The sequence below is a fragment of the Asparagus officinalis genome, chromosome 10, assembly GCF_001876935.1.
Source record: "Asparagus officinalis chromosome 10, Aspof.V1, whole genome shotgun sequence".
NCBI lineage: Eukaryota > Viridiplantae > Streptophyta > Magnoliopsida > Asparagales > Asparagaceae > Asparagus > Asparagus officinalis.
The window spans coordinates 57,115,424-57,131,253 of NC_033803.1; the positions used below are offsets into that span (position 1 = coordinate 57,115,424).

The 15,830-nt window shown below is 39.1% G+C and overlaps 1 protein-coding gene across 2 annotated transcripts; it reads right to left on the minus strand.

Moving 5' to 3' along the window:
- On the minus strand, positions 1,008-14,297 carry LOC109825122 (U11/U12 small nuclear ribonucleoprotein 35 kDa protein). Of its 2 annotated transcripts, none has more exons than XM_020391858.1 (9): positions 14,079-14,297; positions 13,563-13,757; positions 13,377-13,474; positions 13,229-13,280; positions 11,791-11,861; positions 3,050-3,140; positions 2,900-2,975; positions 2,641-2,719; positions 1,008-1,998 (listed from the first exon to the last, which is right to left on the minus strand). In XM_020391858.1, exons 2-9 carry the CDS (start codon positions 13,699-13,701, stop codon positions 1,396-1,398), a joined length of 1,209 nt encoding a protein of 402 aa, XP_020247447.1. In that variant the 5' UTR covers positions 13,702-13,757; positions 14,079-14,297; the 3' UTR covers positions 1,008-1,395. The 2 variants fall into 2 exon arrangements, with proteins under 2 accessions (XP_020247447.1, XP_020247446.1); XM_020391857.1 differs by having other exon boundaries at positions 13,563-13,752; positions 14,079-14,296.

The following is a 15,830-nucleotide window of genomic DNA, read 5'->3' on the forward strand; positions in this document are numbered from 1 at the left end:
GGTCGTTCTTTTAATATACATCTACAACTCAGTTGTTAGTTATACCATGCTATTATTGTACATAAGGTATAGTTTGAGAGAGAGCAGTACGTTGAGATTACTATGAACGCCACCTTTAAACTCAAGCAAGAAGATACTTGTGTTAGCTGTTGTAAACTTCATATTATGGCAGTATATATATTGATATTTGTTGTATACTTCAATTGCAATATTCCCCCATCATCTTTATGTTGAATACCAAATTGGCTTTCAACTGTGTTTGGCAGTTTCAAATTAGTTGTGGGTGGTTGAATGATGCGTCTTTTAAACTGCAGCAAGAAGATACTTGCTTCAGCTGTTATGAACTTACATATTATGCCAGTATGTACATTGATATTTGTTGTATCCTTCAATTGCAATTCACAATACCAATTTGGAAGGTTTCTACGATTTGGCCTCAATTGTGAGGGCAGTTGCAAATTTTTAAGTGTGGATTGGTTGAATGCGACTCTAAACAGCTTATCGAAACTTTCAGGGGATCCATTAAAAGCTCGAATTTAACGATGGCGGAAGCCTGCAAGGTGATCCTGCACTGCTTAAAATGTACCTACATTTTCAGATACGGCAGCTTAAAATGTACCCACATTTTCAGATACGGCAACTGGAACATAAACGAGCATGAGAGAAAAAAGTGTGTGGTTCATTGTCTTCAATTTTTTTCATAATTAATGACTCGTCAAGGAGCCCACACTCCTCTTTCTTATAGTGTAGAACTCCTCTTTCTTATATAGTGTAGAAGTGATGTACAATAGAATGCTGTAATTATCATTATTCTTTTTTGTTTGGATAGCAATTGAAAATGTCATTAGGAAGAGAAACAAAGAATCATTTGAGATTTTATTTAGATTGAGGAATATCAATGTAATAAAAATTAATTTTATTCCTAAATCGATACATATTTCAACTGCTTCTTCAGTACTTCGAACACTTTAGGAACAGAAAAATATTTAAGAAGCAAGATACCACATAGTCGTAACGTTATCATTTTAGAAAGTTGCCTTTCTAGCCAAACAAGCAGTCATTGTTGTTTAAAAGTAGCAGAAATAGAATCTATCGTTTTGTCAATAACATTATTCTCTTTACTAACATCCTCTGCTATATGATGTAGGCTAAACCCAGTAACAGCGGTTAAAATATTGGCTAGGTAGAACCTAGGTTACAAACATCAAATTACATATCTTCAGCTCATCCTTCAAGTATATACTTCCAAAACTGCTGATTTAACGCTTGATTCATTTTAACGAGTTCTTCAGTCTCTGACTCTTTCACGATGATGGGAGAACGAGGGAAGATTCTGTAGCCTGGGGGTTAAAGGAGCATTCTGCTTATGTGACGAACATCTAAAGGCTGTTTTCTCTAATGTGGGTTGTACTCTTCAGTAGCTGACGTCTTATTATGTCGATGAGAATGTTTGCTATGATGTCTATGGCGCTTGTGAGATGCCTCATCCCTCTCAGATGGGCTTCTTACCCTATGACTACGATCTTCCCCATCTTCATCTCTCCTGTACCTTGAAGATGCATCATCTCTGCTTGTATGGCTGCTTCCCCATCTCGAAGGCTCTTCTCTCTCCTCAGACATCCTGTGGCCTGAAAATGAATCCTCTCTGCTTATATGGCTACTTCTCCATCTCGAAGGCTCTTCTCTTTCCTCAGACTTCCTGTGGCTTGAAGACGAATCCTCTCTGCTTATATGGCTGCTTCTCCATCTCAAAGGCTCTTCCATCGCCTCGGATTTTCTATGCCTTGAACTTGAATCCTCTCTCCTAGTGTAGCTGCTTCTTGATCTAGAAGACTCTTCCCTCTCCTCAGATTTTCTGTGCCTTGAAAGCGGGTATTCACTGCTCATGTGACTGCTTCTTCGTCTTGAAGGCTCTTCCCTGTCCGCAGATTTTCTATGCCTTGATGATGAACCCTCTCTGCTTAGATTACTGCTTTTCCGTCTTGGGGGTGATGGAATCTGTAACCACAGTTTTGAGTCAAAATTTGCAGAAAATAATCATTTAATGCGTTATTAATTTATCATATGTTGTTTAACAAATTTTAGGTTACTTTTATACATGAAACTTTCTGTTAGTTGGTTGATAAAGAATCTACTGAAAATAGATCACTCAACGGTCACATTTTTCACATTTTTTTTGTTCCCGTTTGATAAGAAACCCTCTAAATCCCTCTTCATCTCCCTCAATCCAAACCCTCCTCATTCATAGTGACTGTGCTCCTCTTCATCACCCAGAGGCTGATCTCGACTATCGCCACCACTGATGGTGCTCCATTGGCGATCATCAGTAAGATGCAATATGATAAGGACTCCTCAATGATAAAACTCTAATTTGGCCAAGAAGAAAAGAAGGAAGAAGGATAAAGATGTCAATTTACATCTCAACTGTCAACTATGTTACATGTTCTAGAGTGTCGTTTTGGTAAATTCAGACTTCAAATATTTAACAAAAAATGTGTGGAACTTTGAGGTATTTATCTGCAATTAAAGCTAAAAATTTTATCTCAGGTCTGGCCCTAGATAAGGTTATGCACCCATAATCTTCGAACAAGAGCTAAAAGAGGACAAAATTATGCATTCAATCGATAGCTAAGAATATACCTGGAAGCGTGACATATATCTTCCCTCAGGAGGAGGTGGAATACCAAGCCTTTTCAAATCGTCATAGGGGATTGGACGCCTGCACCAAAGAAAGACAGAAATCCGACATTTAAGGTAGTTATCCTTGGATAAAAGATACTAAGATAAAGGTTGCTGATAAATTATATAAAAGTGATGATCAATGATAGATAGTATGAACATAATTGAGGCAAATTAATGCTGTCTCAAATAAAAGGAGAGCTGAGAATTAGGTGTATACAAAGGAGCCCGAAATGGTCTCTCTCGACCACCAAACCGAAGCTGACCAGACTCTTTTTTCCCTCCCAGGCCCCCTCCTGTCAAATGATATATATTTCAATAAATGAAAATAATTTACTAAATATAAAAAAAGTTCCTTTCTTCAACTGACCCAACCGTCGTGGAATCCATCCAGGCATTAGTTGCTGCCTGTTATAATCTACAATCACTTCGCTATCATCAATGAGAGAATGGTGTGCATCCTACATACAACAGAAAGGTTGAGAAGCAAGTAAAGCTAATAGTACCAACAATCAAAAGACAAGCTAAAAATTGGCACTTGCAATTTGGGTCTGTCTCAGGGTGGTTCTTCGGTACCCACACTGGGCTGGCCAACTTGTGCATACTAAGCTAACCCAACTAGTTAATGTTTTGAAGTACAAGCAACCCCAGATCATAAATTTGGGTGCCAGTTTTATTGTTATTGTAGAGTTTTGGGGAAAATATTAGGGTTAGTTTCTCTCATTGAGAGACCCCTCTTTTATATTAATGCATTCTTACAACTAGGTCCTTACAACATTGACTAATTCACTTAGTATCTAAATAACTCAACACTCCCCCTCAAGATGGGCGATAGATATCAATCATCCCCATCTTGTTACAAAAGATATCATACTCTCTAGAACCTAATCCTTTTGTTAAACAATCAGCTAACTGCTCTTCTGATTTCACATAGCTCAAAGTCAGAACTCCTCTATTCAGTTGCTCCTTGATAAAGAACCGATCAATCTCCACATGTTTGGTGCGATCATGCTGAACTGGATTGTTTGCAATATTAATCGCCGATTTGCTGTCATACCAAAGTTGTAAGGAGTCTCTTCTAAACAAGCGCAGCTCAGATAATATGTTTTTTACCCACATCAACTCGCACAGACTAACTGCCATAGCTCTGTACTCGGCCTCAGCTGTAGACCTAACCACAACATCTTGCTTCTTGCTACGCCAAGATACGAGATTGCCTCCAACAAATACACAGTAGCCTGTAGTGGATCTACGATCATCCATACAACCCGCCCAATCAGCATCACAATAGCTTTTAATTCTCAGATGTTCAAAACTCCTGAACCATAACCCCTTTCCTGGGCTTCCTTTAATATATCTAAGAATTCTGCGAACTGCCTCCATATGCTGCTCTCTGGGATCATGTATATATCTACTTACCACACTCACTGCATGAGTAATATCAGGTCTCGTATGGCATAGATATATAAGTCGTCCAACCAATCTTTGATATTGCTCTTTACTCACAGGGTCCCCACCCTCGGCACTCATCTTATGATTCTGCTCAATAGGAGTAGGTGCAACTCTGCACCCCAACATCCCTCTGAGAGAAGATCTAGAGCATACTTCCGCTGAGAAAGCACTATACCCTTTCGCGACCTTGCAATTTCAATTCCGAGAAAGTACTTCAACTGCCCCAGATCTTTAACTTCAAATTCCTCTCCCAATTTCTTCTTCAACAGTAGGATTTTCTCAGCGTCATCTCCAGTGATTACAATATCATCAACATAGACCGCCAGGATAGTGATACGAGTTTTGGAGTACCTATAAAACACAGTATGATCACCATTGCACTGCTTGTACCCCATACCACAAACTGCCAACCTGAATCTATCAAACCATGCCCTCGGAGACTGTTTTAACTCATACAAAGACTTCTTCAACTTGCATACCTTCCCAGCTACTTGAGAAGTAGTGAAGTCTGGTGGAATCTCCATATATACCTCCTCTTGAAGATCTCCATGTAAAAAGGCATTCTTGACATCTAGCTGATGTTGTGGCCAATTAAAGTTGGCAGCACATGACACCAACACTCTAACAGTACTCATCTTTGCTACTGGAGCAAATGTCTCGTCATAGTCAATGCCGTATGTTTGGCTGTAGCCTTTAGCAACCAATCTGGCCTTGTATCTGTCGATCTTTCCCTCTGGAGTTTGCTTAACCGTATACACCCACTTACATCCAACAGCACGTTTCCCAGCTGGCAAAGGTACCAACTCCCATGTGTCATTCTTCTTCAAGGCCTAGAGTTCCTCGTGTATGGCATTCAACCATCTAGGATCTTGCTTAGCTACCTGCTAGTTGTTAGGTACAGGCACTGAATGCAACGATGCAATGAATGACTTATATGCAGGTGGAATGGATGCATATGAAATGTAATTCGCAATATCAGTATCCCAATTACCAAACTTAGCTGGAGGTTTTCCAACATTGACTCTAGAGGTTCTGCGGGGCAAGACAGGAGTATCAGAGGTATCAGAGAAGGAATCGTTACCTATCGACTCAGGTGGAGGAGAAGAGCAAGGCACTGGAGAGGAGGGACTTGGGTCATCAACATTTGTGGGTACTGACACAGGCACGGGAGGCGGCTCATGCTGCTGTTTCTGTCTCCTCGTGTATACTCTCAGCTCCCCCTGACTTTGACTACCAACTCCTAAGTCACCACCACTACTCGGCGATGTACCATCACTACTCGGTGACTCAAGAGGACATGGAATCATCCCGACCACAATATCATTCTCATTCTCATTCTCCCCCTCTCTACTAGCATCAGTAGAGCCATCTCCAAACAAGGAACTCAACTCCGTCTTCTCCCCATAAAAAGGTTCAAACTCCCGAAAAGTCACATCCATACTGACAAACAACCTTCTTTCAGTGGGACACCAACACTTATATCCTTTTTGGCTTGATGAGTAGCCAACAAAAATACATTTAACTGCTTGCGGATTACCATCATTCTGTGATCTCTCACATAACATGTGCATCCAAACACTCTTGGTGGAACAACAAAAACATTCGAGCCCAAAAGCATCTCACATGGTGTCTTCATCCCTAATACTCTTGATGGCATCCTGTTGATCAAATAAGCTGCTGTCATAACAGCCTCACTCCATAAAAACTTAGGCACATTCATTGTCAACATCAATGAGCGTGCCACTTCCAGTAGATGCCTGTTCTTACGCTCAGCCACCCCATTCTGAGCAGGGGTGTCTGGGCAGGTGGTTTGATGAACAATTCCCTGATTAGAGATGAAAGCTGCAAACTCCTTATTGACATACTCAGTCCCATTATCTGTTCGAAGAATCTTCACCTGCACTCCAAACTGTGTCTTCACATAAGCCGAGAAATCTTGAAAACATTTGTAAACCTCTGATTTCTGCTTCATCATGTATATCCAGGTCATACGTGAATAACAATCAATGAAAGTAACAAACCATCTAAAACCACTGATAGAGGTAGTAGGACATGGTCCCCAAACATCAGAATGGACAAGTGCGAATGATTCACAACTTCGAAGACCAATCATTCTATAAATAGAACGAGTATGTTTTCCAAGTTCACATGCATTACAAAATAACTCTTTTCTATCCACTTTCTTCATTAACTCAGGTTCTAATCTATTTAAACTCTCAAAAGATAAATGCCCTAACCGGCAATGTTGAAGCATCGCTTCTGCCTCTGGCCCTCCGCTAACAGTAGAAGCAATCATTGTTGTCTCCCTGTCCAAATACCAAAGACCATCACGTCTGATACCAGTCCCAATCCTCCTCCCTGTTTCCTTCTCTTGAAAGACACACAAATCTCGATCAAATAACACGGTACAATTTAATTGATCAATGAGAGAGCTAACTGAGAGTAAGTTAACTGGAAACGAATGAACATGCAATACTGATGACAAGGTAACAGATGAAGTGCAATGGACCGAGCCAGTACCCCTGATGGGTTGGGATGTCCCATCAGCAGTCTGAACTGTCTCAGGATGTAAATGCTTACTCGGATAATATAATGCAAACTCACTAGATGTTCCTGTGACATGCCTAGATGCACCTGAGTCTATGATTCAATCAACATGAGTTTTAGTGGATGCAAGTGCCTGAACCTGTGTACCTTTGTTCGCATGAGCATAACCAATAAAGTTACCAAAGCATGTAGTGGTAGCCAGATCCTGGGTGACTTGTCCCTTGCCCTTCGAACTCTCAGCCTGAAGCTTGAACAGACGTAGTTCCTCCATCTCTGTTATTTCATCTTCAGTCATCCCAGCAGTAGTCTGAGACTCATCTGCCACAGCTAGGTGAGCAACTCCTTGGCCTACACGCCCCCTGCCTCTTCGACCTGCATGGCCACCAGTCTGACCACGTTCACCCCAATTCCTTTCTCTGGGTGACTTAGGGCACATCTGTCTCAGATGCCCTACCTCTCCGCAGTTGAAGCACTGCCTAGTCTCCCCTTTGAATCCAGTGTTATCCGGGCTGGATACCACCAGTGCAGACTTCTCCCCTGTAAGTCCACCTATCCCAGACTGTAGTCTGATACGGCTCTCCTCCTGTATCATGACCGAGACTGCCTTCTCCAGTGGTAGGATCTTCGTCTGGGCTAGTAACAATGCCGTCCTCTGCTCATACGCTGGAGCCAAACCTCAGAGAAACAACATGGTCCTCTTCTGCAAAGAGGCCTCGCGCTCATTGCACTCCGGGTCCTTGCAACTCGCTAGGGGCGAGAAGTGATCGTGATCGAGCCACAAGCGCTCCAGCTCTGTGGCGTACTCCTGTACAGTCCTCTCTCCCTGGACTATAGCGCTGATCTCCTTCTCGATCTGGAATACCCTCAGGTTATTCAACTTCTTGATGATCTCCTCCATCAGATTTTTTTCAGTCTTCGTCATCGATCCAACTTGTATTCTTGTGGTGCGCAACGAAAAAATCCGGTAACACTTCGACAGCACAACAAAAGAGATAGATCAATAATAATTCCTGTTTCACCAAGGAAACAAGAACCAAAAAGCAAGATATCTCAACAAAGTGAGGTATCAGCTCTTCTCTCATCAGTTCTAGGACTGACCTGTCGAGGGAACCTAAATAATAAGCTATTACAATTCGAGAAAAGAAGAAAGAATCATTTAATACAAATGACACATCCCTCCTTTTTTTTCCTTTTTTTCTTTTTTTTCTTAGATCTAATCAGCAACAGTTAGACATCCCTCTCTTTTTTCTTTTTTTCCTTTTCTTTTTTTTCTGGATCTAATCAGCTCATCTCCTCTTCCCCAAGAAAACAACAACAATCCCCAAATCTCAATAAACACAGCACTCCTCTTCAAACTAATATAACTTTTTTTTTAAGAAAATAAAAAAGCCCTAAAAGATACCGAACCTAAAAATCAGATCTTCAGCTCGTCAAATTGAGAGCACGAGCTTGGCCTTCTTCGACACGAGCTTGGCCCCATCGTTCTCCTTGGTCTCCTTCTCAGCGGTCTTCGACACGAGCATGGCCTTCACAACCACGGGCGTCCCCTCTGGTTCGACGCGACCCGTCAGATCCGCTTCAACATCTCGAGCGGCTTCATCAGTATGGCGCGACCCGTCAGATCCGCATCGGGACCAACAAGGACACCGCCTTCATCGCCTACGAGGACATCTACGACCCGTCAATCCTGCTGTCGACGCCAAGACCGACTCAGCAGGCGATCGCGCTCGAGGGAATCACCGCTTCAACCTGATTGTGCTCAACTATCAGCAGGCGATCGCGCTCGAGGGGATCGGGGCTTCGTCGGGTGCCTGAGCAAGTTCGACGCGAAGAAGAAGAAGGAGAATCGGGGCTTCGTCGGGTTGAAGAGGAAGGCGGCTAGGTTAGGTTTGGCTCTGATACCATGTAGAGTTTTGGGGAAAATATTAGGGTTAGTTTCTCTCATTGAGAGACCCCTCTTTTATATTAATGCATTCTTACAACTAGGTCCTTACAACATTGACTAATTCACTTAGTATCTAAATAACTCAACAGTTATTCTAGAGATCACACAGCTATTTCTCAATTGGGTTATTTGCGAATAGACCCCTTATAGTTCCACCCAATTGCGAATAGACCCCTTCTTTTTGTGCGAATAGACCCCTGAGCGAATTTGTTTTACTCTTAAAACATTAAAAAGGTTCTAAGGAGGCAGATAGACCCCCTATAGTTCTATTGCTTTGAATAGACCCCCAATTCTTTTTTTTTACTTTCAGGAGAGTCAAAAAGGTTCACTAAGAGGGTGTATTCAAACTTGGGCCAATACGCGGGGGTTTTATGTGCACAAATAGAAGTACACGGGGTCTAGCAATTGGGTGATACTAAGGGGGTCTATTTGCAATCAACATTTCTCAATATGATTCTAAATGATATTAGAGTTCTTGTCAAGCTCTGACTGACTATATTGAGAGTTTTTTGCAAAATATGGATTGCACACTCAACCGAACTACCTTCAGGTCTCAATCATTTTGCCAATATGATAGCAAACAGAACTTTATGTTTGCATTCGCAAGTGAATTTCATCTGAACTTCTGATTGGATCGATCAACCCTCCCAACTATTTGCTTCTCTAGGTCCATGATGCTCTATCCCTACCCAATATACATGTCCTTGGTCACTCCAAAATATCCTTTATATTCTATGCCTTTTGGTAGCAGCTAACAAGTCAATGCTCTTGCCCTCTATGTAATGCTCTCTCTATAAAGACTATAAATGTTCTCTAGGTTATATCTGAGTAACTAAATCCAAGAATAAACTTTGCATCTTAAGAAATTAAGCTTCAGTCTTGAGAGAAAGGCTACATCTTTCATCCTAAAGTACGGTCCGCAGAGAGAGTAAACATTAACCTAATATGAAAAAAGAAATACAATGACCAGGTATAACAAAGCATCACCTACATATATTGTTCTTAAGTCATGGTGATCACACAAATAAGCATAAGAAGATAATAAAACTCCCAGCTTCCGGCCAAATAAGTTCCCCAAAATGGAAGAAAACGACATAAAAGTACGTTGGCTCCCAGTCAATCTCTCTTGGAATTCATCAAAACTTTAGTTTGTCTCAGTCATTGCTTTCTCAGATTATAACTTCATTCTTCATAGTTCATCTTCTGCTATACTTTCATCACAATACCGTAGTTTGCATGCTAGGTACATGATAATGACCCAATGTTATACTTACAATGAGGCCTTTATTTGTGTTTAGATCTTGTAGTTAAATAACCATTTTACTTTCCCCATGCAAAAGATTTAAAAAACTACTTTCAGTAGCCTTTCAACCCTTATGCTATCATATAGCAATAGATGCCTAACCCAGGTTCAACAACCCATACAATGGGTTAGCAGTTGCTTCGTGCCAGAAGGCAAATGATAAAAAATATAGCAAATGTATAATTTAGACTATACGCTATACACTATATAGAATATGCTAAGCGCATAGAATGGGGTAACAACTTAACATACTTGATACATGGTTCCTGGAACAGGGTAACTTCCATAGAGGTTAGAAAACAGCTTAAATTTTCAATATAAACTCCAAAAGTGTACCTAAATTGTACAAATTGAATATGCAATTTATAATAACTTTGGAAAGTAGTTATAGTAATCACAACAGCATAGATTAAATATCACTGGTAAAAAATCCAAATAATCCCTATCCTCCGATCCTATTCTCAATTTAAATGCTATCAAATTTTAAGTTGAAGTCAAATTTATGGCCCATGAACAATCAACATAATAATAAAAATGGAGTCTTTAGACTCTCTAACCCCATAAGGAACAACCCACATCCAACATGCTTGTCGAAAAATGTATGCTCTCATGGGCAGACCAAAATCTTCATGGCAGCCTTAAGGTCAAACAACACCAAAACTACTGTCTGCAATAGGTTAAAATTGCATAGAGGCTGCATCAGCTAACAGATAGTTTTGCTTTATCCTTGTGTAACATCCTCAAAGTTGTGTCCATCAGTTTTCAAATTACAAAATATTAGAACTGCCAATTTCCACAGTAATGAAATGGATCCTCTTTGTATTCCTCATTTAGCAATTTCTCGAACATCTCTTCAATCTTTCCATACTTTCTCAATTAGATAAACCTTGCATTTGATGTGACATGTGTCCACTATGTATATGGCCATTTTACCTTTTATTTTATACCTGAAATTACGCAGTGCTGTCTATTGCCCAAAACTTGATAGGGACCTCGTACAGGAGCAGAAACCTATCTATAAGAGAGATCCAACTGAGGTATAGGTTCAACAACCTTTTTACCTTAAAGCAGAAACATGAGCTTGATAGGTCATAACCGGTTAGGCACAATTATATCATGAGATGTTTCTTTGATTTATTAAAGATGGGTATCCATGTTGTGGCTTTATATAGTAAGAATATGAATTCTAGATTGAAGGCAGGGAAAGAATTATAATGGTCATCAGATGCCATGAACAATTAGAATGTAACTTAAGAAAGCGTCCACTAGTTTGCTAACTGCAGGAGATGTTTACCCACTACCATCAACAAATCAAAAAAATTTATAAGAATAAATGTTTTTTAACTCCAGTTCTATGGCAGATGTTTCTAAAAAATGTATTTCTCCCAAGTCTTTCTTTGATCTAAATATTGGAAGAAGAGGTTGAGTTTTATTTACTCTAGAAATTTGGTTCTGAAGTTACACAGGGATCCATAGATCCAAAAGTTCATTCAATATTCAATTCATCAAAAAAAAAAAAACTGCTCTAAACCTGGACTTTTCATTTTATAAATCTGCTTAACTCATTAAATAGAAAAATATTCATTTTGTGAGCACTCCTAGCATTATATAGATAAGCAACTTCGATGACACTTTATAATCAATTTTGCAACAGTTTATATAGCGTAGCTCATAACCAATAGTCCGCACAAATCAATGTATACATCGTACGGAATTAGAAGGATTTGCCTTCTTCTGATAAATTCCAACTTTATACTTTACCCTCACAAAAACATGCAGATATTCAAAATTATCGATGAATTAACCCAGAAATCAAGCCTTAAAAGTCGAAATGTAAGGTCAAATTTAGGCATAGAATTAGAACCTCATATGCACAGCGCATTTCTCTTTCAGTTTCATATTCAACAAAAGCATAACCACATGAGGCGCCAGTTACTGCAAAAGCAACCAAAATTACTGAGAGACGTTGACAAATCAACTAATAGAAAAAAAGTTTGAGAAAGTAAAAGGAATCGTGCATAATACATGGTATCTAATAGTGGCATGCTCCAAGGACTTTTCAAAGCACTTAAGCTAACAAGTCTAATTTTATTTTGATTGGACTTGTCAAATTATTTTCTAGCATATCATTGCATTATCAGCAAAAGCAAGGAACACAAAGCAACAAATGAAATACCTAGGTAAAATTGTAGCTAAAAGGAAAGTCAAGATTTCTAGATAAATTCTGCAAAAAATATTTGTATTATCAAAACCTATTGACAACATGCATGAAACATCACAAGTACATCAAACAGAGAGATCCAAATACTCATAAAAAGACATCACAATATTTGGAAAAGTATATAGTATATAACATCGACTCAGTGCAAAAAGAGCATCCAAAACATTGGTACAAAAACATAGACATGAAAGCATTGGCGAGCACCAAATAAAAGGCTGTAGCAGAACATTTCGCACCCATATTTGATTTGTAGCAATTATGATTTTATGGTTGAAACCTTCTTCACTTTTTTTCTCTTTTCTCTTCAGACAAGATCTCTGGCTTGTGCCTAGAATTCTGGATATGCTACCATCACGTAATAATCTGTAACCTACCTATGAGAGAGGAGCATCATATTCCTTGGAACATCAATGCTAATTTTTTTTGGAAAACCCGCCAGGCATGTCTTGTTTTTTAAGAGGTAGAACTTCAACTTTCTCTCTGACCACATAGTAAGATCACAGATCACACGGGTCTCCTGCTCTGGAGTTAGCCCCAGGCCTTGCTGTTCCATGACATTGGAAAATCATCGTCAAAAGCAGGGAACCTTTGATTACTTAATCATGTTCTCCTACTAGCAGAATTGGTTACACAATCATGTTCCGTTTTTTGGGCGGAGCCTGCTCAGGATGAGCTTGTGATCCAAGAGATTTTTGCCTCATACTTCATGAAGTGCCTCAGCAATCAAAAGAGCAAATAATGCCTACAATGATGCATGAATGTGGCGATAGTTATCTTTTGCACTTTGAGGGAGCCAGTCAATCATGGATTTTACCTATAGATGGTAAGTGGTGAATCTTAGTTTACAGTTTAGGGTTTCAATTATTTACCTCTTATGTGATCTTACACCTTGTTGGTCATTTAAATTTTCGTATTGAAGTGCTGGTTTTGCTAATGGTCAATAACATGATTAGGGTACACTGTGCATTAGAATTTATTCATTGTCATCCCTGAGTAACATAACATAAAATACACAACTCTAAAAGCCCAGATCTATAATTATGTCATCAACTATCAGTCGATTTTCAGATTATCGTGTTACCAATATGTCGGACCAACCGCAAGTTCTTCACCCTCCCATACTTGCTCATGGCCTAGGCACCAACAAACAAAATATCAGCATATCCACTTCCTAAACTAGCAACAAAAAGGAGATTTTTGTTCCAGTAACCCACATGTCAAAATCTCACCTTTCGAAGAGATTCTTCATCGGTTAGATGCGAAAGCCTTCCAACGAACAAAGTGCAGTAAGGGTCCCCGATTACCTTGGGATCGCCAAATGGGTCATCTGAGATCATGAGTTAATAACAACTGATTCACTCATGAGCATAATATCAATAGGAGAGGGGGGAAAATATATGAGGAGAGCAAAGTACAGAGCCCGGCGGAAGAACAGAGCACAGCTCTATAAACCGCATTGTCATGAGGAAGTATGTCAGTCCCATCGATGCTCCCGGCTTGAATCGGGTGGTAGGACTCGGCATAAAACACCGAGTTGATGTTGCCCGCATTCATCCTCTCACCGTCTTAACTTCGATTTCCTAACGTTATGCGGTTCTTACAGGGCTGTGCTGCACAAAATTACTCAACTTAGTCGTAGTGACCCTATACAAAATTCAAGTATCCTATTTTTTTTTTTTTTGTCTTAAGAAACTTCAAGACAATCTTAATAGGGGGTTTTATGTAAATGTCCCAATCCTACTACTGCACACCGCCGCCACCTGAGCTTGATGGGTCTCCGGAAGTTGAATTAGGGTGAAGAAGAAAAGGAAAGGAGAGAAACACGAGGGTTATCAAAGTAGCATCCAATCTAAACTAGCACTATTGAGAATTGTGAAGTTGGAATTTTGGGGAAAATTGAGGGCAAAAAAAAAAACCTAGAACTGACGGACCTTGTCGCCGGTCGTTTCTGTTCGCCGACTGTTCCCCGCCGTCATGTGGTCGTCCGCGAGCGGAGGGGGAGGTCCAGCACAACCAACAATGCTGAGGAGCAAAAGAAAAAAAAAATTGAAGGGGAAAAAAGAAAGGAAAGAAAAAGAGAACGGAGGAAGAAGAAGCCCGACGGTGAAGGAAAGAAGATGGATTTTGTAAATGGGTGGCGATTTTTTTTAGAATAAGTAGTTTTTGTGAATAATTTTGTAAATGGGTCGATTTTAAAATTTTGCCTTTAAAAGAACTCTCTCCTTTCTTTATGGTCTGTTTGGATGAAAGGTAGAGAGGGGCAAGGAAAAAGAAATTTTATTTTAATAATATTTAGGAGTTTAATAAGATTTTGTGAATGGGTGGGTTTTGGCGATTATTTTTAGAATAAGTCGTTTTTTTTGTGAATAATTTTGTAAATGGGTCGATTTTAAAATTTTGCCTTTAAAAGAACTCTCCCCTGAAGATTCATAGTTAAAAAAGATTTCACGGGACTTTGTAAACGGGATTTCAAGTCCCGTAAAATTTCAAAGTCTTTTTTGTCAAAACCGACTCAGTTTTAGCCAGATGGTTAAAACTAGGTCATTGTTGACAATTATTTTTAGAATAGATCGTTTTTTGCGAATAATTTTGTAAACGCGTTTGGGAACTAATATTTGGATTTGAAAGGTTGATTTAAAATCATGGGATTTCAAATCTAGAATTTGAAATCCATGATTTGATAAAATCTTTTGTTTGGATGTCATCACTAAATGCAAGGATTTGAAATCACAGATTTAAAATATGATGTTTGGATGCACTTTATTATACATGAATTTGGATTTGAAATTGGTGTTTTAAAAAAATTTATGTTCTCTCTTAACTCCTTAATAATTAAATCAAATGCGGACATTATGGTTTATATTGAGGAAAAAGTTAGGGTAAATTTCACGACCCCCTCAGAAGTTTGATCTCTTTATTAGCAATTATAAATACACATGCAAACATCTTGTCCTTCATGAATCGGTATGAGAGAATACAAAAAATAATAATAATGTCCAAAATATTTATTATTACGCCATTTTTTCATGGCTTCATCCAATACTACATCACCTTCAATCTCCAAAGAACAAGAGTACTACTCCAATAACTAGCCATGATAAAAGACTCGACGAGTCAAAAGAGTTTAGCAAACACTCCTCATAAGAAGCTCTACACTCCACAATAATCCTTCATTTAAAACACAACATACCATAGGTAGTTGATAACCATGATTTGCTATAAGAAGTAACCATGATTTGCTACAACAAGCCAAATTACGACAACATAAACTATTAAAATAAAACATATCTAGAATCCTCTATTTATCCTTCAAGTCTTCTCCTCTTTTCTCTCCAATGCGCCCAACTTCATGTCTCGAAGAATTTGAGTCCTACATTACACAATTTAGCATCAATTAGTCCACGTCACAAAAATCGAACTTTAAAACAAAAAAAAGAAAACAAGTACAAGATTGTATACATTCTGTATTCTGATGGAGGTGCTAGTATATAAAACTTATACAAAAATAAATCCGACAAGTATAAAAAATGAATATAGCAAGTACAAACAAGTAATATCTTGTTATTATTACATCATCTACTTCTAGGCATGACATCAACAAAGCATATCTGCTTGTGATTTCGATTAAGTTTCACATAAACTAATCCCTGCATAAACACTTAAAAATGTGAGTTTATCATCAT

Bases quoted from the DNA above. Each gene is read 5' to 3' on its own strand.
- LOC109825122 (XM_020391858.1), bottom strand. From the start codon at position 13,701: ATGAATGCGGGCAACATCAACTCGGTGTTTTATGCCGAGTCCTACCAC. The intron at 13,281-13,376 runs GTGAGATTTTGA...GTTGGTGCCTAG, and splicing joins ATGAAGAATCTCTTCGAAAG to GCCATGAGCAAGTATGGGAG. The intron at 2,720-2,899 runs GTATACACCTAA...TCTTTGGTGCAG, and splicing joins AGACCATTTCGGGCTCCTTT to GCGTCCAATCCCCTATGACG.